The sequence below is a fragment of the Tympanuchus pallidicinctus genome, unplaced genomic scaffold (genome assembly GCF_026119805.1).
Source record: "Tympanuchus pallidicinctus isolate F22 unplaced genomic scaffold, pur_lepc_1.0 scaffold26, whole genome shotgun sequence".
Lineage (NCBI taxonomy): Eukaryota > Metazoa > Chordata > Aves > Galliformes > Phasianidae > Tympanuchus > Tympanuchus pallidicinctus.
The window spans coordinates 9,518,587-9,544,622 of NW_026294743.1; the positions used below are offsets into that span (position 1 = coordinate 9,518,587).

The following is a 26,036-nucleotide window of genomic DNA, read 5'->3' on the forward strand; positions in this document are numbered from 1 at the left end:
GATCCCTTTCATAGTTTGTTTGTATTTCGTATTTGTGAGAATACAAGAGATGCCTTCTTTCATCTACGAGTTTCTTTTCACAGACATAAACTGGAGCATAGGAAGTTCTGCACCAATATAAGAAAGAACTTCACAGTGAGCGTAATGGAGCACTGGAACAGGCTGCCCAGGGAAGTTGTGGATTCTCCTCTGGAGATATTTAAGACCCTCCTGGACACCTAACTGTGCAGCCTGCTGTAGGGGGCTGCTTTACAGGGAGGTTGGACTTGATGATCTCTGGAGCTCTCTTCCAGCCCCTACAATTCTGTTATTCTCTTCCACTCCTCTATTTCCTTACTTCAGTCTTCACCTCCTGATCAAGAAGCATCAAAAAAGAGAGATTTTTCCTCTCCTTTTTCTACTGCTTTACACCTTTCATCTTTGTCTATTCTCTCTTAGATTTCTTCCCTACCATATTTGATATTTTTCTTTTATCTCTCATCGCTTTGAAATCAATAACAACTATTTAGATACCCTTACAGTGGAGTGAATACCCCTTTCCTCATCCAAAAAACAGGACATTAGGCTAAAAGTAAGAAGATAGAAAATACAGTTGATCATCTGCACAAGCTAGACGTGAGCAAAAATCTGAATTCTTTTTGCTGTATCAGATGATCCCAATTATTAACAAAGTATATTCCTATCTCATAAGCCTCTTCTTCACACTAATGGAGATTTTCATAGACAAAACATGATTACACATGATGCATACAATATTAATTTATTACTCGTGAAAAAAAGAAAATGGAAGGGGAAAAAAATACACTAAGCAAAAACAGAAACACATTATCCTTCTAAAGCACTCAGAAATAGCACATATAGAGTGCTTTGTGTGCATCATTTGCCTCCCTCTTTCATGTTTTTCTAAAATAGAGCTGCCTTAGAAGGAAAGATGCAGCCAACCAGCAGAAATGAAGCTGCTGGGAACAGCACCTATCTAAATTACAAATCAAAAAAACTCAATACACCTATAAATACTTGCAAATTATATCCAGATTTGTTAATTAACATCTGGAAGAGTCCCAGGTGATGGAAGGTATACTAGCAAACTGCTGCAAAGCTACCTAGTGTGAAATCTGCCTATTCTGACTGCTGCTGTCCCCAGGCAACTTCCAGGGAGGACAGGGCAGTTAAAAACAACTCATAGGAAGTTCAGTTACAGAAGCAATTGCTGGAGGAAAAGTCCATTTATTAGAACAGACAGTGGCCATTGCACAACAGTTGGCCTCAATATTCAGGGATATTTCAGGTGCATTCGCTAATCCAGATACAACAAAAGATTTGATACCATTTTTCCTAAGATACTGCATTTTTACACATTAGTCCTCACCAAACCAAACCTGCAGGCTCAGTGACTGGAGAGCTCACGACCCTCATGCTACCAGCCTCTTCCTGCTGAGCACAGGAAGTCTGCTCCTCCGTACCGCCAGCCTGTCAACAACTACTGCAAAAGAAAACACACAGGCTTTGCATCATTTTGGTGGATGGAAGAAATCCCCCACTCATTTTTGTCTCTCTGTGAACCCTACACTCGTCCCCAGTGCTGGCCATGGTCATGGGCCTTTGGTTTGATCCATGGTTTGGCATTAGCCTACAGCCCTTCAGCGTAAATGTATTTGGATCAAGTATTTTCCATCGCCTTATTTCTACTCTGACATAGTTGTTCAGCTTTTTACATAAGCAAACTCTCATTTACTTTAATTTACTGCCAGAGTAAAGAGCTCTGGGTTTGGACTGATATTTATTTATTTGACCTGATCCACTGCCATACATGGGCAAGGCACTTCATAGATAAGCACACATCATGCATTAAAACAGGCCAAGAGCCTAGCTGGTAACAGATTTTCTTGCTTTCACACATGTGGCACATTTTGTGCCTGCATGTGGTTAAGAGGCTCCTTGTGCAAAGCTGATTCTCCCTATGAGTTCTGAGCTGGGGAAGACTTTGTGTACGGGGTTTGGACAAACCAGTAGTAAGGGAAAGAACATCCATGCTCCTCAGGGTGTAGCTTCAGGTATTCTGGATAAATATCACAGCTACAAAAGGATTTAAAAAAAAAAAAAAAAGTGGGAAGAAAAATCCAAACTCTCCTCCATAATTAATGCTGCATGTCCTTCTAAAGAGGCAAATATAAAAGCAGAAGACCAGAGGACTGGTGTGTGAGCTCCTTTTACTTCATGAAACTAGCTGAAAAGCTGTTATACATGAGTTTCAGAGAAACATACCACATCCTTACTAAAAAACAACTTTTTTTTTCCCCAACTGCTTCACTCACACTAAGACCAGTATGAACGCTCTACCCTGTATCAGACACCTGAGTATTAGAGAGGGCATCAGGGTACATGCTGCATTTTTAAACCACAAAGTGAAGATTTTTGGAATTAAGTACACAGTAACGGTGTCATCTTTCATAGGAGCTTTGTTTCCCACCTGGAGTCAGTGCTGGAATACTGCCACAAGAACTGTAAAAACCCCCTGTGTTTAAAGGGCTGGCTCTTCAAGCTCCTAACAGTCTCTGAAAGAAATATTTTGCATGCATCAGAATTTCCATTTTCGTTCAATAGCAACATACCAGCTCATGCACTGAATAATAACTGCGAGTGATCCTCCAGAACAAACTTTCACCCATTCAAACAAAGCATTTGCCTAGGCAAAATTTTCAGGAGATGATTTTTCATTTGAACTCCTCAGGTACCCTAGAAACAAAATAATTTTAAAGAGATTCTACGTTCATCAACTACATCAGATTCTAAGAGAATAAATGACAAAGACTGTACAGTAAGTATTTCGCAACACAGAGACACAGATGGGATATTTTTCTCTCTGCAAGTCTTTAAAATTTATCCCAGCAGGCATCTTCTCAATTTATTTTTTATTTTACCTGCTATAGCAAGTTTCTTGAACTTAAGGCAAGTATAATTGTGAAGTTATCAACAGTTACTGTCCAACTGAAAAGTTAGTCATGATCACAAACTGAAAGAGAAAAAAAACTAAACAAAACAAACCCACTATCTCCACTGATAGTTTGCCACCTACAAAACAATCTATTTTAGGCAGTGCTATGTATGTATGCCTATCACGATTTACACTCCAATCCAATGACACCCAATATATTACAAATGCTGATGCTGACCACCATAAATTTTCACACTGAGTCAGAACAAAAGTATTTAGGACAATGATTCATTAGTTACAAGTAAGACAAAAAAGTCAAAGGACAAATTCTGGCTGTAGGGATGCCAACAGCAAATATTCTCCAAGCTGTTAGACAAAAAGTAAAAATAAAGTAGTAAATGGACTTCTGAGCAAAGCTCTGCTTCCCCATAGTTTTACCACATTAAGCTGTAACACAAGCCAGGCAGCTTAGAAGGGCCTTCCACAAAAACATCTTCCTTACTTGGCAATACTTCTTGTGCCCAGAAATTCCAAAAAAATCTGTCATTTCCACACCTTCTCTACAAAGAAGGGAGAAAATGTATCTAACTTCACTCATTCCTTCCAGATCTGCCTTCCTGTTGGTTTCCCTACCTGACAGAACTTGCTCATGGCGACACAGACAGCAGACCATCCACCCAAATTTGTATCGCAATACCAATGAAAAATACCACAACGAAAAATTCAGAGAAAAGTGGTGAATTGATCACTTCATTCTGCATCTGTTCACCACTGCTTTCTTCCTTCTTTTGTTACTCTTATAGTTAAGCTTAGCATTTAGTCAGACAAGCTGTCTCTGACAAGTAACAAATACATGATTCTCACTGTGATAAGTGCTTATCAATATACAGACACCACACAACCATTACATTTTCACCAGCTAGATGATAAAGAAAGCTTGAATTTGATTGTGATTTCAGTAAAAATTCCAAGGAATAAAAGATACGGAAAGTCGATTTGAAAGTAAAATAATGAAGCAAGCAGACATGGTCATGCATGAGTAAATTTTTTTTTTATATATAACACCATGAACTGCAGAGACCAAATGATTATTCAGCACCAATAATCACTATTATGAGTTGTGAAAATTAGGGGGAAAAAAAGTACCTAAATAACACAGTAAATTGCTGAAGAAAGAACAGCAAAAAGTTTTTTTGTTTGTTTGTTTGTTTTAACAAATCCAATTTCACATGTTTGTAAGCTTTGTTCTGTAATAAAAGGGCCTGCTTTTGAAAAGTTCAACAGAGAAATAAACTCTCATCAGTCCTTGTGACAGTCTTAGTTTTGTAGATCTATTCTGTGGCGCTTTTTTTAAAGCAATATTTTTTTAAAGTAATACAGTGCCAGGTTCAATTGCTGGATGCTTGTGTGGTCAGCAGAACAAATGAATACTCAGAGTCACAAAGAATTGCCATATTCTCCATTGCAGCAATGAGATAAACAACTGGAAGATTCTGATGCAGAATGCCATCTACATCTGATCCAATAGCCTCAAAAAAATCAGTGAGTTTTTCACTCCCTTGAAATTGTTGGTACAGAACGAGGCTCTAAAGTAGAAACAGCAGAATAAAGGAGCAGATGGAAACTCCAGAAGAGCAGATGAAGAACTGCCAAGAGTGACTGAGGTGAAACAGAGCCAAATATTTTTTATCAGCTCCTAAAACAAGACATTTTTGGTAGTGAGATCAGAAGCTGAGCAATCACACCAAATTATGCTTCAACCTGAGATGAAAATTTTCAATTTCTTTTTCCAGCCAGCATAAACAAACAGGAAAATAAAAGAAAGAACATAATAGGAACATTCTAAATATAGCCAACAAAACCAGAGACAACCTTACAAGCTCTGGAAGCTCCAGTTGAAAAACAATAATAACAGTACTGGATATAAAGGGGAGATGCTACACAGCAATATCGTTTCACAGAGATAAACGTGGCTTTAAGATGAAAGTTACTTATCTGTCATTGTTTTATGGAGTGTGTGCTGTATTGATGGAAAGCAAAGGTCAGACTTACACTGAAGAAACTTTAGCTGACTATTCAGAAGCCAGGGTTCAAGCTTTTATTGCTGGGGTTTCCATTAACAGGCCTGTGTCTGAGGCGAGCTGAAGGTGATGTCGTGTTCCAGACTGCTGGTGCACAGAAGTCTGACTCCACGATGTGTGCTCTTTGGCAAAGAAGCCTGGGATGGGCTGGTAGGGTAATAAAAGCTTTTGCAGGCTATTCAAGAATGAGCGTGCCTGATTAAAAACAAACAAACAAACAAACAAAAAACTCATCTCTCCAAGACTTCATTTATGAAGCATGAGAATAAAAGACTGAGATCTGGCAATTTCTCCATAAAAGAGGAGTGATCAAATCTCCTGTAATTAGTTAAAGACCTCTGCTGAGTATTTTAATAGATGTACAAAAAAAAGCTCTGTACGTAGACAAAGTCTGTGGGGTTTTTTTTAATTGAAGTACCTACATATGTCCTGAATGCACACAAGAGGATCAGCACAGAAGATAAGATACAGATCTTTGAAAGTAAGAAAATGCAATACTGCCCTTTCTTGAACTAGAAACTATCCGGAAATAAACTCAATCTGGAAATAAACTGGAAATTAACTCAAGAGGGATCTGTATCTGTTTCAGAATATGGTACCAGAACTCATCCCTGCAGTGCAAAATGAATGACTAGCTGTGTCAGAAACCATTTAATTGGCTGCAATGAATGCTAGCTTCTCTAAGAATTACTCAACAACTGTACAGCAAAAGACATTGCTTCTTTTTTCCCCTAGCATCTGATTACTTGCCCTCCTACAGCAGGTCCCCACATATTGCTCAGTCTTCCCCACTCCTGTGCCCAAGTGCTGAGTGGCTGAAGAACAAGCTTAGCCTTCCCACGGTGCCTAACGCTTGGAGTCCCCCCAAGCTCCACTTCACAGTGCTTTCTTCTTGATCCACCTTAAGCACCATTTACCAGGGAATCAGAATCCCCAGAGTCAGCATTTGCACTGGGCGCTGGCAGACGCCCAGTGCATTTTGCTAGCTGCTGCTGAAAGCTAAGAACCATGCTGCCATATTGGCAAGCAAGATCCTGGTTGACAGATCCAATGTAGAAATAACCCATTGCCACATTGCATGACATACAGTAACTGGAAAGGTGTGGCTTTTTTTTAATTATTATTTTTTAACCCATAAACAGAATTTGTCCAGCTTGTCAGGATAATCACTGGGCAGCCCAAGGTGAGCATTCAACACCTGAGTACACAAGTGTTTCCTGAAAGTGACCTCAGTAGTGTGGTCGTCAGTCACTTTAAAACACATAACACACATAAATATATGATGGCAATGCTACACATAGTTAAAGATGCTGTCCTCTGCAACGTGTGCAGAGCATAAGCAGTGTGCTTCAGAAAAATGAAAACAAAAATGAATACACATCAAGTGCTCGCAAAATCTGAGCTGGTAATTACAATTTTGGGGAGACAATTTGACAATCAGTTCCTACTGATAAATTAAAATGGGGTTTTGAAGGCAGCTGTACGTTGCACATGACTGTAGAACATGCTTTCGCTCCCCCCCAAAAAATATTACATCAATATATTAGCTCAATACTAACCATTTCTTCTATTACAAGCTTACTGTGTTTTGTGTTTGGATAAGATATGGCTAACAGCTCATTTTTCCCTCGCAGTCAACTCCATCTCATCCAAACTATTAATGTCACAGAGCTCCAATCCATTTGCCCGTGGATGTTAAGTCAAATCCCACTGACTTAACTAAAGACAAAACTCAGCCCTTGAGCAGCAGCAGAAATGTTAACTGGTACAGCTACTGAGTTCAGAGAGCTGTTTTCTCTCTATGGGAAATAGGCTTGAAGCAATATATTCAGGAGAATCAAGCAACTTACGTAATGTTCTTATTACTTGTATCAACATTTGTGCTATATGCTTGCAGTTCACTGCTGTATGGCTCATTCTGTTGCAAAATGAGCTTCTATACCACAAACATATTTTTGCAAGTACAGTAACTGGATCAAAATAAAGACTTGCTTTGTTTCCAGGAAAAATATGCATAATACACAGAGCAGTAAGCTTTTAAGGCAAGTTATCTTCAAATGGGAAAAGTGTTCCCCAGGCAAATTTTACTACTCTCAGTAACATTAGGCTGTCTTATATGCCAGAGAAACAGCTGGCAAACACTCGTGCAAGATTTTATCTAGAACAACTAATTACAGCAATTTCCCATTTTTCATTTATATTACCAAATTCCATAAAATCTTCACAATCCCCAATTCATGCACTCCTTCAAGGCTACATTTCATCTATCAAACTGTCTCATGTCAGCTACAGTTAAAGATCCCAACATCTCAGGTTTAGTTGATCCTGATGGAACTCACTGAAAGAGGATGAAGTCTCACTCTGTAAGCAACCGCGTCCATTTCAATAGCATGAGTGAAGCAGACATTTTACAACCAAAACTTGCTAATGCTTTAATATAACAGTATCCTAAATCTAAGCTGATGATCTAAAATAACAATGATGATTATAATAATAGTTTATCACTGCTACCCATACATGTACGAATTAAAATACAAAGTAATTTATGCAAGCAATAACAGGAATAATACTAGAATTACTCAGTTTCTTTTTAAATAGTTAACTTTTCTTGAACAGGAACTTGAGAGCTCCACTCAAGCCAAACTTCAAACAACTTCTCCAGGCATTCTTCCTAAGGAATATTGTTATTTAATCTATCACTCTGTGATGCTTCTATCCCTCTGTGATGCACTGACAAAGTCACTGAGCGCATCAATAAACATCACATTTTAATATTACCTCTATTCCAGACATCAAAAACAAACAATCCACAGGCTAATCTATGCACAGTTAGGCTAATCCCCTTTGCACACTCACAGCGTGCCTACAGTATCATCAGATAAATATGATAGTGAATACAGACACTAAAAACAGCTACACAGTCTGATGACGTGCAATATGGGTGAAAAGCATTAGGCCAAATATTATTTAAGATCCTTAGAATTCTGCCTGAAAGCTAAGCATCCAATAGCGGACCCAAATCCATGCTTCACAGGACAGGATGAAAACAAAGGTAAACAGCTGAGATAAATTTTGCCTTGTTTGTGCATTCAGTAGCAAAATTGGTTACCTTCTAGTTTTCCTCCAATGCTTAATTGCAGGAGAGAATAGCCTCTTCCACATAAAAATATAGGGAAAACAAAATCAAAGGACTTTTTTCCTGCTACAAGAAAACATTATCCAGCTTACAGTTCTCTTCCTGTTACCACATGAGATAAAAAAAATAAAATAAAAAGACCATACAAATTAATAGAATGACTAGCAACATGATTTTTAACCAAAGCTACCCTTGGGTGAAACCAGGAGCAGGTTACAGCTTGGGTTTATAATGAAACTGAGTTTGACCCTTCCCATAAAGACTATTTCTGTTTCAACAAGAAGCAAAGCATGAATAGCACAGATACTCAGATTTCTCCCAACTCAATTGTATCTACTGCAAAACAGCATTCTGCATGCTATCCAATCAGTTGGTTTACATTGGCAAAAAAAATAATCCCATGTCTATAATCAAGAGCAAAATTTTATTACTGTCCTCTGATTGGCAGTTTTACTTAAGTTATATATTACCAGCTTTTAGTATTATTTTGTTGTTTCTGCTCATAAAATATATGAAAACTAAACTGAGCTTAAGTATTCAAAATTTGCGTTTAATTGCCCATCAGATTTACTGCCCATGGAATTATGATGAACCTCATTCTCACACAAACTTAACATAGACACACATTGATATTATATGCACATGCATAATAGTACTTCCCTCTGCACCATTAACTTCTCCTTAGGGCTCAAAAAATCCAATAAGAGATTTTTTTTTTCCACTTATTGTGTGGAACTACTTCACACATTTTTAAAATAACGACGAATTCTCAACTGTGGACACTGCCATAGTGGCAACACACCAATATTTCTCCCATATGTTCATTTAAATCTTATATTTTGTGCTGTTTGCAAAGGCTGAGGAGCATTCATTGGCATCTCACCAGCGTCCCCCTGAGAACAGCAGACGGAGGCACAGGAGTCTCTTCTCCCTCTTCCTCTGAACTAAGAGGAAATATAAGAATAACTGGGAGAAAAATGACTCTTAGGGGCAATGGAAAGAGTGAAATGGCATTGCTGGGTGGAAAAAATAAAAAAAGTAATGGGCAGGAATGAAATCTTGCAGCTTTTCATTTACAAAATCAGGACCTAAACATCACAGAATTGCCTTTAAAAAATAATAATTAAAAAACAAATTTAAAAAGGCAATAAAGATGGGCACGGCTCAGCTATCCTGCTTGACTAAAAGCAACAGGGACCTCAACATCAGACTCGTCAGGCACCACCACATCAATGCAGGCAAAAGGCAGGCAGCCCTTCCATCAAGAAAAGCACTGTTTCACATCATCACCCTTTCTGATGGTACTCCATGGTTTTTAACAACAATTAAGTTTAATTTAAAAATCTGGAGAGCCTGAGCAATGGATACAGAGAACTAAGAGATAAAGAAAAAGGGAAAGGGAAAAAGGAAAAAGGAAAAAACCACACAAGCTTATCAGTACTATTTTGTTGAAATGCACGAACAGTGTTCAGCCTTTACTGTCCTCTTCTCCACATTCTTCAAAGATTTCCAGCTAGGGAGATGCTCTAGAATGAATCCTATGAAAGGCAATACATACAGAGTGCTAACTATGGTAGGCTTTTCTTGTCTCCAGTGGATCAAGAACATTGGGTGCACGGCAAAAAAGTTAAACACTGTCCCTGTTTTTTTCCCTATTATACAGAACACCGATCAGGAAATGGTGTATATTTTGTTCTATTACTTCAGAGTCAGCTGTAGAATTCTTACTTGCCAAATGTAGTGAAAATAGTATAGAAGTCAATGGCAACAAATGAACTGAAAGCTCAGTGCTGCAGCTTTAATTTAAATCAGAGCTACAATAGGATTCTGAATGTTTTGCTTCTTCAATGTATTTGTTAGTGAAAATGTACCAAATACAACAAATAAAAAAACCATGAAGGCATTTCCAAAGAGTCTTGCTTTATACATAGAACAAGACAGATACATCATATACGGAAACAGCACTTAAGAGAATATCTGCAACTTATGTTTCATCATGTGCTACTCATTTTTAAAATGCAGGTGAAAACAAGTTTTATGCTCTTCATTAAGACTATATTTAGACCATCAGCACATATACTAACTGATGCGGGGAAAAAAAAAAAGCAGGAAATTAGTTATTGAACGGAATGCACGTCTGAAAGCACTTTTTATTTTAAATGTGCATTTGGTAACTTTTGTATGGCAGACTGTATCATTTTCATCATAACAGCATCCTTTCCCCAATACGAGGAAACAAACGCACTTCATTTCTTGAACAGTTCCTGAGGAATTTCACACGTTCCGCTGTAGCAAAACAAATAAATAAACAAATACAATCACAAAAAACAACTTTCACAGACAATTTGGGTCCGTCTTGCAAACATAGGCTTCCTAAATGTTGTTCCATCAGCCCCTAGGAAGTGCAGAAAGTACCCTTTAGACTCAGGGGGGAGCTGCAGGATTTTTTCCCCGAGCACAGTATGGCTTGTAGCCAAAGGAGTAATTTAGCATAGGTTTTGGCCAAGCAGGAAAGCGTTCCATTTCTTCTGCCATTCATTTAGACCCACAAGGAAACTGAGACAGGAAGCCAGACTTCCAGATAATAGGAGTGTTCCTAATGATGTACGCTGGCTTGTGACTCAGAACAGTTCCTCTATGCTTGCCCTTGCTGCACCAATCATTTCTATATGATTTCCCCACTGCAGAGGGGGCATGACAACACAAAACATTTTAGATCAATCTCCTTTTGCAACCAATTGAAAGTGATCAATGATTTTAAAACATGGCAACACAAAAACTAGTTACAATGGAGACAAGAGGCAACCAGTGTAATGTACTTTTTTTTTTTTTTTTTTTAATTTAATTTTTCTCAGGTACAAATTCTGACCTCACTGAAGCACAAGAACAGAGAGCTGCTGGAGAGGGTCCAGAGAAGAGCCACAAAGTTGATCAGAGGGCTGGAGCACCTCCCCTATGAAGACAGGCTGAGGGAGCTGGGCTTGTTCAGCATGGAGAAGAGAAGGCTGCGGGGTGACCTCATTGCAGCCTTTCAGTACCTAAAGGGAGCCTACAAACGGAGGGGAATCAACTCTGAAAGGGTAGATAACAGCAGGATAAGGGGAAAGGATCTGAAGTTGAGGGAGGGGAGATTTAGGTTGGACGTCAGGGGGAGGTTTTTTACAGAGAGAGTGGTGAGGTGCTGGAACAGCTGCCCAGAGAGGCTGTGGATGCCCCGTCCATCCCTGGAGGTGTTCAAGGCCAGGTTGGATGGGGCACTGGACAGCCTGGTCTGGTATTAAACGTGGAGGTTGGTGTCCCTGCATGTGTCAGGGGGTTGGAGCTTCATGATCCTTGAGGTCCCTTCCAACCCTGGCCATTCTGTGATTCTGTGAAGTGAATGTCACCATGCCACTCATCTCACTAGAAGTAACAAGAGATCCTAAAAGCAACTGCAGTCTAGATGAAGAATTCCACTTAAATGTTGCAGCATATAAACATAATGCATTTCATTTCCTCACATGAAAATGTCAGGAAACACAAATCGGATTAAAAACAATTAGGAGAGTTTGTAAAAGGAGGAAAACACTCTTTGCCTCGTGTGGATCCCCATCTTGGGCAGGGTTCCCTACTGTGCAGTGCACACAGCCCAGGCCAGTTACACATCCTTGGTGCAGACTCTTCCACAACCCATTTACAGGACCTGCTGGACTACGTGGCAAGAAACAAGGCAGTGTTACCCTGGGCATGAAGACCCAAGCTAAGTTACTTTCCCTGGACAAATCTTATACAAATAAAAAGTCTAACAGACTTTCATACATGCCATCTAGATTTGTAAGCCATGGTATTTTAACAGGTGAAAGAGCTACTGAACAGTCCACAGCAGTGTGAAAAAGTAAAAATGTAAGACCTGCATGAGAAGAATTCCTCTGTATTTATCTGAATAACATGTCGGAACAGCCCAACCACTAGGAATTCTGATATGCCTATCACTGTTTTAATTTGAAGTTATTACTGCCTTTGAAGCAGCTGATTACAGAAAGCAGTTTGATCTCCAGTCAGCTGCAGAGGGCTCAGCACAGGATAATCTTTTTGTTCAACACCTCAGTTTTTACCTGCTTGCCTGTCTCCTCCTGGTAGACAACCCACACTGCATTCTGCGATGTCTGCCTATTCTGCATGACTCCTCTAAGCACCTAGCTAACCTGGACCACAAGTACCTGGGACTTTTCAGCACAGGTGGGGGAAAAAAAAAAAAAAAAAAAACAGGAAGGGAAACTAAATTCAAAATTGATAGTGAAGAATAGAGGAAGAAAAGGTGCAGTGCATGCTTGGCCATGCTCTGGAGGAGCCATGCATTCTGCACTCTACCAGAGCAGGAGCAAGTCAGTACCTCTCTGACATCCTGCAATGCCTCCTCCCTTGCAGCAGTTGGCAGGGTTTATCTTGGTACTAGAACAGCCATAAAGAACTAAAAGGAATCAGAACTGATTAGCACATAAGAGTGGAGATGCTAATTTGTTTCCTTAGCACATGCAAGTAGATTCAATATCTTATCTAGATCTTTGCTCATTTCATTGACACATCGCCTGCTCACTGGTAAGAGGGGAAAGGATTTCTCCACTGGAATGACCGAGGACATATTAGGTCAACAAAGCCAAGCCAGAGGACATGAGCACTAACCTAACTAAGATAAAGTTATTTTTATTCTTCTACAATATTCTGCATTTAGAGGTTAATGCTTATGGTAATTTCTGATTTCCTTAGTGCCTTTAGTTTGAGCTTGTCATACTTAGGTAAAGCACAGAAAAGACTTACAATCAACAGGTTTTTGACTACCTGTAGCATCATCAGGTCTAGAATGACTAGATGAACACATCAGCAAAAGCGCAGTGTATGCTGTGAAATTCCATAACCAAATATAAATAAGCATAATGGATTGTTTTTCTCTCTCTAAAAAAAAAAAAAAATAATTTTGTCTAAGTTGAAAAAGAAAAGTCATCACAACTTTAGCTGATTCCACGCGTTGTTGACTTAAATCACCAAAGAACAGCTTGCATTTCTCCCTGGAGAATTTCAGTTTTCCCTCCCTCACAATTTGAATACATCTATAAACATCTTTCTGATCAAAGAGGAGTCTCCATACTTGGCTCTCTTTCAGAAAACAAAAGGAAATCTATGTTATTTTTCTTTACCCAAGCTTCACTTTCTGCAGACATAGCAAGCATGATCCACCAGCGCTACAAACTCACATTTAATTCAGTTTCTCCCAAGATAAAGGTGCTATCAATGAAAACAGGTCTCAATTGGGTTTCTGTGTTTTCATCCATATTCCACAGGTCAAAAGGTTTCATCCTCAAGAACGCAGATAAAAGACTGAAAAAAGAAACAGCCCTCGACATTTTCTCTTCCCCGCCGCTCTCACTGCTATTCAGGGAGCAAGAGGTCTTTGTTCATGAAACAGTCCAGTTTCAGAACCTTTTCATGATGAGCTAAGAGTTTTCTCCTTCCTTCCTCTGCTAAATAACTCCAGAAAATTTTGTCACTAAAGCCAAACAAAGAACTTTCTTCAAACAAGCACCCTCAGACAGCTCTAGTACCATATGCCACCTGCATTTCCCACTCAGGATGTGAAGGAAGTTCAAAACACTGAAGAACCAGTCTTAGAAAGAAGACAGATGTTTGGAAACATGAAAGTAATGAATTGTGTAGTTAAATATGAGATTTGCATTGAGTTAGGTTATGCCATAATAATACGCTCCGATAATACGCTGCAATCTAACGCTTTTGCTATCCATTCAAACTATAAGTAGCTTTGGGAAAAAAAAAATAAATACATATATATGCTTTTCTGCTGTTATTTTACCATTTAGCTAATTCTTCTACTTATTAAATAAAAGAAGAAATTAGCACATCCGTTTCTTCATTTGTTCCTCCTGGTTTCCCAAGTTTCCCCTTCCAGCAAGCCACTGAGATAGGCTGGGATAAGAAGCGTTCTGAAGTCATGGTTTTGCAAACTGCTGAAGAGAATTTCAGTGCTTGTCAAACATTAGCTAATGGTACATACTTTGGTTGCTGTTCTTACAAACTATATTGAGACCCATTTCAAATGCCTTCAGAATTTTGTAACAAATAAAGGTCACAATGTAAGATTTCATGATACTCTTATGTTAGCAATGACAACAGCAGAAACTGGGGCAAAAACCCATCCTCACAATGTGAAAGGCATGTGAGCACATGAATACAAGCAAGCCATGGCCCAAGCACATGGGAGTAAGTTAGTCAGCTCTGCACCTTACTACTTATTTACCTATAAAAATTATCTCTGAAGTAACTGGAAGGTTTCCACCAAGTTCAACAGCCTTCAGATCAGGCTTAAGACACAGATTAACCCCATGTTTCCCAGTGTAGCAAAATAAATAAATAAATAAATAAAAACATATAAAGGCACCCACCCACAGAACCTGTATACGCAACTTTCAAGATCTTTTAATAGATAATTCTACAGGTGTATGTATGCTTTAGTGATAATCCCTTAGGTAATCAGTTGAGCATGTGCATGCATGCACCTAAAGGCAAGGATGTAAGTGCTGCACTTACACGGAGAACTTTAAAGGAAAGAATCTATACACGTTAGATAAACTTACCTTTCTTTCTGTGCTTGCCTAACTTGGTCTTCATGAAATATTATTCTGTGCCTTTGCAGTCATACTAAGGCTTGAAATTCATTCGCTTCCCAAAAGATCCAAATTCCATTTATCTTCATGGCATACTACAAGACCCGAGTTTTTGAAATACCATTTAGGAAAGGCTTAGGAACAAAGGAACTGCAGCACTGGATCACATCCAAGGTCCTGTCTGACAGCAGTCACTACCAGCTGCTTCGGAAAGGAACAAGAATCTGAGGGGGGAACGAGGATAATCTTGCCATACACTTGAGTTCATCTTGATTTCCAGACACTAAAGACTGACTTCAACTCTGAAGCCTGAGGTATAATGCGCACTTACAAAGTTATCGCTATCAGTTATCAAAGCTTTGGATTCTCCTGCTGTCTATGTAAATGTCAAATCCTGTATCTGAACACTGCCTCAGTAGCATCCTATAACAGACTTCAACCAAAAAAAAGTAGGAAAAAAAGCTGGGAAAAAAAAAAAAAATATTCCCCCGTCTCAGTTCTGAATTTAACAAAGTTAGATTTTAATTCTTCTTGTATAATTCCTTAAATTGCACATTTATCATGTCCCTTCTTCATAATTCTCCATTTTCTAAGTTGAACTTCTTTTTAACTAATTTTCATCCCACAGTTTTTTCCAATAACTGATCCTTCACTGCATAAAACACCAGCATGAACCTGATTCTTTAGCTATTTTAAATTCTTATTATTTTTTGTCTGGGAGTACATTGGCTGGTTTGTTTTGTTTTAATAATTCCTTTCCATGTATGAAAGTTGAATCCATATTGGTTTTCAGAGCCTAATGCTATTACAGCAACATTAATAACACATAATATTAATATAACATTAATAACAACAGAATAAAAAGTTCCAGAATTTAGTTCTGAATTGATAGTCTTGTACAACGGCGTGGTTAAAAGCTGCTAAGTCTTTGTCTATGATGACAAAAGTGTTGGCAGATGCATAAACATTCCAGTACTAAAACGAAGATCTAAAACTAGAAGATGGGTAATATGGCTTCATAATGACACTGGCAACTTTGAACTGAAACATGCTTTTAGTAAAAAAGGGGTTAAGCAGATGGCCTGAGCACAAAATAACTACTTTATCAATGGACTTCTACCTGCACACACCTTTACAAGGGATGAAATAGACACTTTAAGAATGAAAAGAGCTGTCAAAGAATGAAGATTAACCCATCTGCAAATGAAACTGTAGTAAGAGGACAACCATAAGAGAAATGTTGAATAAGGGGAAAAGCGAGTTCAAGTAAAAAATGAAGATGTATGCAGATTTGTTATAAGGACATTTTAGCAGATGGAGAAGTTGGGCAGTTCATCGTCACGTTCTCACACCCGCAAAGTTGTTCTAAAATTGCTCTCCCCAAAAGCAAATATAATTGGCTGAGCAATAAACTGTTTAAATGAATCTTTTCACAATGTAAAAATTGAAAATTATTTTCTTTACATCAGAGTTCATCAACTGGAAGCTCTGTAACTTGGCCACTATTTCCAGAATCACTGAGCCCTTTCCAAAGTCCTTTCTTCTTCACAGTGGAAACAGGAGAAATGTTGAAGGTCTTCAGTGGAACAATACATGTGACAGTAGGATTGCAGCTAACGAGCATCTGCTACAATGTCAGACACCAATAAAATGGGCTTACTTTTGTTTGATAGCAATTAGTATTATTCCTAGGAATACATTTAACTACTGCTACCACTATGGGAATAACATAACACATATGCACAGCTCTTTTGATACATTCAGCCACTGCACTTCTAAGATGAGATATTTGAACTGCACTATAGAGATTACAGTACCCAAGGAACACCAAGTGGCTGAAGCAGCACTGGTACCTTTCAAATGCAGCCATCTATCCCTACCACTCAATTTCTGCAGGAAAATGACAGAAAATCACCAAAACAGGTTATTTCTAGATTCAAAACTCACTGCACAGAAAATAATTTTTGCACTCAATATCTTTCCATTTCTGTGTTCTGATATGAGTGATTTCGGTGAGTTCCAATGCTTGTATTCCTTACTGCACTGCTAAACATCTGATATTTTGTCAGTGGCACGTAAGAATACTACCCCAGAAACCCCTCAACATTTGACCCCTAAGGAGATGTGCCACTAGACAGAGAGGGGCATTCCTAACACAGCTAGAATTTACATAACATTTAAGCAAAGTTATAATTTAAGTGCTTCACATAACAGATATTGGTGCTAAGAATGTTCATACATTTTAAATGACTAAAACTATACCTCAGACCAGGCACATTGTTCTGTCATTGTCTGTAATTGTGAAAACGAATTAAAAGAACCTTCAAATAATTTCCCAGTCAATTATTTCTCTTACTGAAAACCACAGCATGAAAGCTGGCTCCATACACACTATGCATCCCATTATGCATCACATTCCACATGTCTCTAGACAGAAATAAAAAAAAAATAAGAAGGAGCTATTTTAGAAAAAAAGAAATGATTTGGGGAATTTAGGGCTTCTTGCCTATCTCTGTTTTTAAACATTGAAAGAGAAAACACAGACTTACATTCTGGAGTGTTATTGCTCTGTAAGAGCTACCTGTGCTCAAATATTCTCAAAGGTGACGCTCACTGGTTTATAATCACTCTGAATTTTCACATGTAAACCACTACACAGGCAATTGGCATTAAGAACTGCCTCCAAAGTAGCCTGCTAGAGCAACCACCCATTCCATGGCTTGTGCACCGCTCAGGGTTTCACCATACAACCATGGCCTTCACCTTCACGCTCCCCAGCTCAGTCCCTTCTGATGTATTATTATTTTTGCGAGGTTGAAATTTCAAGTACTTCCAGTCCTTGTATTGTTTGGGAAGGAAAATCTTCACATCAGATCTTGGTATTTAGGTATATGAGTCAAACAGAGACAGAAGGTTCAGGTATGTGTTCCACACAGGTGGATATATCAGAATTTAACACGCAGTGTTTAACAGATTACTGACAATCTGCTAAGTACGCTTCCAGTTTTAGGCATCTGGCAACACTTGGTCCACCCATTCTTCTCCCTTCTAGTTATGGACATAGCTGTTCATTACATTTAAAGGAAATAATCACCTGCAAGCTAGATAAGAATAAGTTAAAGGTACATAAAGAAGAGAATTCTACTGGACAGGCAGCACAGGAGAAAGCGAGGAAGCACATTCAGTGAAGGGGAATCCAAAAGCATGGAAATTTGTCATAGGAACAGTGAAAGAGGTTGAAAAAAGTAAAAGATAAGCAGCAGATATGAAGAGTGAACATCCATTAAAACGCATCAATAAATCAACAGTTGGCACTTTCCTAGCAAAGAAAAATGCCGTAGGAAGAGACAACTCAAAACGCAAAGGTTTTTCTAGTCATGCTTCCAATGGCTGTAACTCTGAAAGGATGTAGTAGGGAGGAAGACAGAGGCTGTCTGTGATCACAGATGAGAGAAATAGACTGTACTACAGTAACACACAGCCCTGCCAGGGGAGATGCAATACTGGACCTGTTGCTGACCAACAAGTGAACTGATTGATGAAATCAGGACTGAAGGCTGCCTGAGCTGTAGTGATTACGCAGTGGTGGAGTTCACACTCCTGAGGAATAGACAAAAAGGAAAATCTCAGTGATAAACTTCAGGAAAAACTCCAAGCTTTTCAAAGTGTTAGTCAACAAAACCCTCTGGGAAACCATCCTCAAGGACAAGGCAACAAGCAGAGCATGCAGATCTTTAAGGAAGCTTTCCTTGGGGCACAAGATCTCTCCAACTCCAAGTGGAGGAAGTCAGGAAAGGAAGGCAAGAGCAAGACAGATATTGCTGAACTGGGACCTGCTGGTCAAACTGGAAAGCAAGAAGAAAATGCACAGGCAGTGAAAGCCCAACTGTAACTGGACTTGGCAAAGGGCACAAAGAAGTACAAGAAAGGCTTTTATAGGTTCATCAGTCATAAAAGGAGAGACCAAGAAGGTGTAACCCCACTCCTAATGACCATTACAGGCAAGCTAGTAACAATGGACAAGGAGAAAGCTGAGGTCCTCAACTCTTTTTGCTCACTCTTCATTGAAAACTGCTCTTCACACATCCCTCAAGAGGATAGTTTGGAAGGCAGAGACTGGTGGAGCAATGGGCCTCCTGCTGTAAACGAAGACCAGATTTGCAACTATCTAAGGAACCTGAAGAACCGTAAGTCTATGAGTTCCAGATGAGATGCATTCCAGAGTCCTGAGGGAAATGGCTGATGTAGTCACCAAGGCGCTTTTGATGATATGTGAAAAGTCGTGACAGTGAGGTGAACCCCCCAGTCACCAGAAAAAAGGCAACGCTGCATCCATTTGCAAGAAGGATAGAAAGGATGGCCCAGGGAGCGACTGACCTGTTAGTGTCACTTCTGTGCTGGGCAAAATCTTGGAACAGATACTCCTGGAAGCAACGTTAAGGCTAATGAAAGACTCAGAAGTGATAATAGATAATCAATATGGCTCCACCATGGGCAAATCTTACCCAACCAACCTAGTGACCTTCTACGATGGCCTAACTGCATCAGAATCACTAATGTCACCTATCTGGACCTCACTGAGGCTTTTGACACAGTCCCTCAAAACATTCTTCTCGCCACATTGAAAAGATATGGATTGGATGGATGGATGGATGGATTGATCTGTGGACAAGGAATTAGCTGCAAGATCATACCTAGAGAGTGGTGTTCAGTGGTTCAATATTCAGATTGACATCTATATCATGAGTGATCTCCCTCAGGTACCACTACTGAGACCAGTGCTCTGTAATATCTTCATCAATGACATTGACAATGAGATTAAATGCGCACCTACACCACGTTTGCAGATGACACCAAGCTGTGTGGGGCAGTCAATATACCTGAGGGACGGGATGCTGTCCAGAGACCTAGAAAGGCTCGAACAGTGGGCTCAAGTGATTCTCATGAGGTTCAACAAATTCAAATGCAAGGTCTTGAATAGGAGTTGTGGTGACCTCAACAACCAATGCAAGACAAAAGGATTGATAACAGCCCTGTCAAAGAGGACATTAGGGTATCAGTGGATGGTAGTTGAACATGAGCCAGCAATGCTGCCATCACAGGCCAGAAAACCAGCCATATCCTGGGCTGCAGCAAAAGAAGCATAGCCAGCAGGTCAAGAGAGGTGACCCTACCCCTCTACTCTGCACTGATGAGGTCACACCCAGAGTACTGCACCCAGATGCAGAATCCTCAGTGGACCTGCTGTTCTGCCTGGAGAAGTGAAAGGTCTGAGGAGACCCCACTGTGGCCTTACAGTATCTAAAGGGGGGCTACAAGAAATAAGGGGACTCTAGCAGGGTCTGTTGTGAAAGGATAGGGGGAAATTATTTCAAACCAAAGGAGGGGAGATTTAGATTGGATATAATGAAGAAGATTTTTACAATAAGGATGGTGAAGCACTAGATCAGGTTGCCAGGAGAAATGATGGAAGCCCCATCTCTGGAAACATACAAACTCAAGCAGGAGGGGCTCTGAGCGACATACCTAGATGTAGGCCCATCTTTCCAAAAGCTCTGAAAGCCCAAAGTTTACTTCTGCTCTGGTGTACACTTACTTATCTTTACTTCAGTTAAAAAAAAAAAAAAGTTAAAAATAAAAAATTAAAAAAAAAATAATAATAATGCTGTGTAACGACATTTTTCAACATTCTATAAACCTACTCTTCATGAATCTACAGCTAGACTATAAAAATCTATCCAAGTTTAAGGATAAACACACATTATCTAAACAAAGAACAGAGATTTCTCCCCTTGTTTAGTTTATTCACTGTTATAAAATTTAGAGTACTGTAATGCATCCAGGAAAAAAAAAAAAAAAAAAGTCTGTTTTCCTCCTCAAAGTCATCTGTGCCTGCAAGAGCCAGAAGTTGACTCTTCCATTTTTACATCCCTTCTGTCAATACTGCACGCTACAGATGCGACCATTTCTCTCCAAAAAGAAGTGAATGGAATTATGTCATAAGCCTATCAACTCTGTTTTCCAGAGGGGCAATAAGAATGACATAAGGCAGACATCCAGGTGTGGCGAGTGTTTTCTGAGCTTGCCTGGGGGACCTGATTCCAGGCTCAATTAGGTTTGTCAATTAGGCTTGTTCTGCAGTGGTGTAATACCACTCCTTGCAGGTCACTTGTTTGACACTCAGGAAATATATTCAGAAACAGATCCCTATGGAAAGCAGCCTGGACATGAAATTGAGCTTTGGGTATGGAAGGATACTCACAAAGTTAGCAAGTCAAACATATGTGTTTACTATAGTTTTCCCAGAGTTTCACTATTGAAATAATCTTTTCAGTGAAGCGGAGAACTTCTTGTTCACACAAATCTTTCAAAGATATTGAGATACCACATTAAAGAGCATCACAAAGAAAGTAATGGTGTAGAACTCAGCAAATGAAATATGTCTTAAAACCTAGCTTTTTCAGTAGTCTGATTTACTCTTTAAGTGAATTCACAGCAGGATGGAGGCCATTTGGGACAGACCATTTTAAAAAGCCTGTTTCTGTTTCAGCTGCCTACTCTGTGTGTTTGCCACATGAACAGCCACAGTTCTGTCAGTTTGGCAGCTGACATTAGAGGTTCAATCTCTATCTTAGTACGAACTGCTCAAGATATCATTCTGAATTTATGGCATGAGTGGAAAAAAAAAAGATGAAAGATATCTACTAAATAAAAGATGCAGCAGATTCAAGCGTATAACAAGAGGTTTCAAGAAATTTTGCATTACCAGGTTGCATATTAGCACACTTACAGCTGAAAATATGCATCTCAATATTAAAACACCATCCAAATTACCTACTGTAAGAACATAACAGCTTTCAGTTATACTTTTCTTGGCAAGTTTCCTCAATGCAGAACAATTTCTACTGCGAAGACAACCAAGGCCCACAACAGGGAAAACCGACAGATAAAGGAATTCACCTCTGAGACTATTCCTCAAACCTTTGTAGTTTCTTCCAAAGCAAAACATCTCCAAGAAGAAATGTTAAAGGAGTAACAAACCTTGGCAATGCAGGTATACACCAAAGCTAAACCTTGTTTCCTAATTTCTCACAAGTCAACAAAAGTATTTTCATTGGATGATCACACCAGAATATCACTCAGCCATTCTCTGTTGTTTTCTTCTTCTTTTTTAAAGAAGCAAAACAAAAGCACTCTAAAAACTTTAATACCAACTAAGAGCAGGCTATCCATAAGTAATACAGGATGGGAAACCCTCTTCCTGCTCATCTCACTCCGTACATTTCTCAATCAATATTCTTAATACATTATAGGCTGTGATAAAGGCAGAAAAAGTAAAATCTCAGGAATGCAGAGATAAATATAGGGGAAGCTTGACAGTGCCCATTTAAATCTAACTAAACATTTTAATTTTTGGAGTTGTACTTGCTGTACGTATACATATATATATGATCTATATTGCTAGATTCTTTTAAGCCTGACATTGAGATGAGCATGGCATTCTCAGTTTCACATCTTCCAGCAAATTAGATCTAGGAAGATAAACTAAGAATGCCTTACATTTGAACTTCACAATGGTAAACACTAAGGGCAACATCCTGCAGAGAGACACAAGGAAATATCTGAGACATCAGAAGCACTGAAACCACATTACATCACATCCCGCTGTTAGAGAATGCCAGGAGACTTGTTAGAAGGAGAAGTAGCATGACCCAAAATTCATCCCTGGGTTAAAGGACTGCAGAAAAACACACAGGAAGCCACACAGCTCATCAAGTTAATCTCCTCAGTGTCAACAGCTTCCTTACCTCCGCTCCTCCTAAGCAGCACCACAACAGCACTCCCCCAGGCACCTCTTCCTCAGCCCCTTGCTCCCAGGGCTCTCAAGGTGCTGGCTTCACTGCTGACACTCAAGCGTGGGTTTATTGCAAAACAGCTGCTGTTTTTTTGTTGCTTTTTTTTTTTTTTTCCTAATGCAGCTGAGAACATCAGTTCCAAAAAAAAAAAAATTGTTAACCCTACTGTGCATCCATCAGACTCTTGTTATCTAAGGATTTCAGTTTTCATCAAGCTGGAAACATAGTAAGATAATGCACTTGTAAGCCTCTATAGTATTCTGCATTACACTCTGCTTCTGGGGATTTAACTTGCAGAAAGCAGTATGATTGTAGGCAGGCCAGCCAAAATGAGCCCTTTTCCACTAAGTGTTAAAATGCACACCGAATACTGAAAAACAATTACAAAACATACTTATAAATAACGTGTTAGAGACTGCCACTTTCCATTTCTGGTAGGTTTCTCCAGCTCTTCCACAAAAGGAAAAAACAGAGAAAAGAGGAGCCTAACAAAAGAAGCCTGATCCAAGAGATCTGGGACTAAATCTATGAGTAATTACCTATATGGAATTATAGATGATGTAGACCTGAGGCCTTCTGTGCTGTGCTTGATGCTGTAAAATCACGAACATTGACTCGTGTGGCTCGAGGAATAAGAACTAAGCAGCAAATGCCACAGAGTGGAGAAAATTGGAATGCAATTAACTTCTAAAATAAAGGCAAGTCTGACTTGCATCAGCGTATTTGAGGGCCTAAGTTGTGGCTGGTTTCAAAGGAACTTTGGTAGGTCAAATTATGGTGGGTCAGATTATTCCAACAGGTCTGTAAAACCTGTATGAGACTCTTTGGAGTTTTCAAATCACTTAGTAAAATCTTTACTGAGTTTGGGCATTTCTCCCCTGGTGCCAAGTTGCTGAACTTCACTTCTAGCTGAGGCCTCGCTATTGTCAGCATGAACAGTTCAAAAAGAACAATGTAAGTGATTTCTGGCAGCCCAGCATCCATCCCAAAGGGTCAGATCAGACCTGGCTGAGCCAAGGTATGCTTCTAACAGAGGCTGAGCAGGAAAAGTCTTTGGGAAACACTCTTGGAGAATTGGTTTCATCGATAAACTTTCTCATCTTTATTAAAACGATCGGTCCGTGGCACAAATGTAACATGCAGCCCTAAGTGATGTACATTTTCATCTCTGAAAAACAACCATATCCTAAATATACATATATATATATATGGATGGGCTATTCACTAAATATAGAACCTCACAGCAATTGCTTTTAAGACCAATGGGAATGGTATCCAGCTAACACCTGGTGCACCCAGGTGTCTCTCATTGTGGTAATATTCAAGCACATCATGAAGCAGCAGCAAGCACCTTCCATGAAATACTTCAATGGGCCAAACTTCCCAAACACGTGCCTTTTTCTCTAAGCAAAACAGTGATGGCAGGGAATTGGCAACACTAATTGTGCTCCACAGATTCTTACCATCAGCAGCAAGAAGTATGGAAAAAAAAAAAACAAACCACCCCTGCAGGTAGAACAAACACACTTCTTGTTAAATAAAATGATGCCTACGAATCTTCCTGGAAGAACCAGGGACCAAGAGAAAAAAAAAGAGAAAAAGATCCCAGCTTAATTATAACCAGCTACGCTTGTTTGCGAGCGCTAATTGGAAGAAAACAACGTTTTGTTTGCAGTCGCTTCTACTTCTTTTGAACTGGGGCATTCCTCAGCTGCAGGCACGGAAGACCTAACAATTCACACTTTCGGAACAAACTATTTTTGCGATTAGGAAAACACAACGTCTGCATAGTTGGCATATACGTTCACCACATTCTCCTCAAGAAATGAAACAAAACCACACTGACACGGCGCACGCAACCTTTGGCTGAACCAGTCTTCAGCATACAAAGTAACTAATTAATGCAAAGGAGATCGCTGGAAAACTTCGGCGCTTATTTAACGATGGAGCTGGGGACGACCACCGCGTTTCGAGAGAACGTATCGACGAGAGACAAAAGCGAAGCGGTTCTTCAGGTCAGCAAGAAGAACCAACCACCGTACCTGGCAGAAAGGAAGCTGACGTCTTAAACCAGCACGCGTTCATCACAGCACTCCCCGGCGGCGCACGGATGCTCCTTCGCTCTCCTACCGGTGCGCACGGACGGGGCTACGCGCCCCGCCCGACCCCGATGTCAATATTCATCACGGAACGGCCGGCGCCCAGAACCCGCCCCGTGCCCGCCCCCACGAGCAGAGAGCCGGGCCGAGACAGACAGGTTGCGGTGCGGGAGAGCGAGAAGGGGCCGCTCCGGGGGTGGCAACGGGCGGAGCGGTCTATCGCCCTTTGGGTGCCCAGCCGCTCTCGGTGCGGTGCGGAGAGCCTCCATGCCCCGCCAAGCGCCCCGCGCAACTTCCGCGGTGCCCTGCCGGCAACGCGGGTCCTGGCCCGCCCGCTCCCCCGGGGAGGAGCAGGTGAGGCCCCTCGCGGGCGGAGGAGTGAAGCCGGGACAAAGTCACCATCTGGGGAGGGGGTGGGGAGCAGCGCCGGGCGGGGAAGTCACTTACCGGCTTTGCAGGGATCCTTATAATCTATCGCCTCGGCTTTATCCTCTTCGGTGAAATCGTAAGTGTAGTCATAATCGAGGGCAGAGCAGGAGGACGGCTTCCCACAGACAGCCCAGGCGGCCAGCCACAGCGCCAGCCGCCAGCAGAGCATTTTCATCCTCCCTCGGGCGGAGAGGCGGTGCGCGGAGCGCGGCGGAGTTAGGCGGGCGGCACCGCCGGGTTGAGAAAGGAGGATAAGGGATGGAGGAACCGCAAGTTTGGAGTTGGCTGGGGCTCCGTTTGTTTGTTTCCTTCAGCACCTAGAGCCGCCGCTCCCTAGGTAGCCCCAAGGCAGCATGAGCTCCGCCGCCCCTCCTACCCGCACCCCGCCGGGCGTGTGGGTGGCTGGGCGCGGGGGTGGGCTCAGGCCGAGAGGTGCCGGTTCTCGGGGCGTCCCTCAGCCTTCGGCGCAGCCCGGGCAAACTTTCCGCCCCGGCGGCGGTCGCTGCCCGCGCCCCGCTCCGCACCCGGTCCGCGCCCCGCCGCGCCGCCGCCCCCGGTCCCGCTGTTGCCGCCGCCGCCGCCGCTGCTGCTGCTGCCGGAAGATGGATCCGGGCTGTACATCAGCGAACTGCCGCGGGGAAGAGGGAAGGAGAGAAAAGAAAGAAGGACGGACGGGAAGAAAAGGGAGCGGGGGTGGGGGGGGGTCTGCTCCGGCAAAGCGCGCAGCCCGAGCGATGGGAGGCGGCAGAGCCAAGTGTCAGGGCCTCCCCCGCCGCGCTCCTACTCTGCGATCTGTCTCTGGTCTAGCCTCCCCCCCCACCCCCCTCCTCCGTCCCCCTTTAAC

General features: G+C 41.0%; 1 protein-coding gene across 5 annotated transcripts in view; it reads right to left on the minus strand.

The window, feature by feature from the left end:
* Positions 1-26,036, minus strand: part of TLL1 (tolloid like 1) — a 134,899-nt gene that overhangs the window by 108,037 nt on the left and 826 nt on the right. The window contains exon 1 of one of the 5 annotated variants that reach the window (XM_052690162.1): positions 25,211-25,994. The exons of 1 other annotated variant lie outside the window; for it this stretch is intronic. In XM_052690162.1, the coding sequence (XP_052546122.1) occupies positions 25,211-25,367 (157 nt within the window). In that variant the 5' untranslated portion in view covers positions 25,368-25,994. Of the gene's footprint in view, positions 1-24,706; positions 25,152-25,210; positions 25,995-26,036 lie in introns of those variants that run through there. 3 more of the 5 variants (XM_052690166.1, XM_052690163.1, XM_052690165.1) reach the window with 3 other exon arrangements.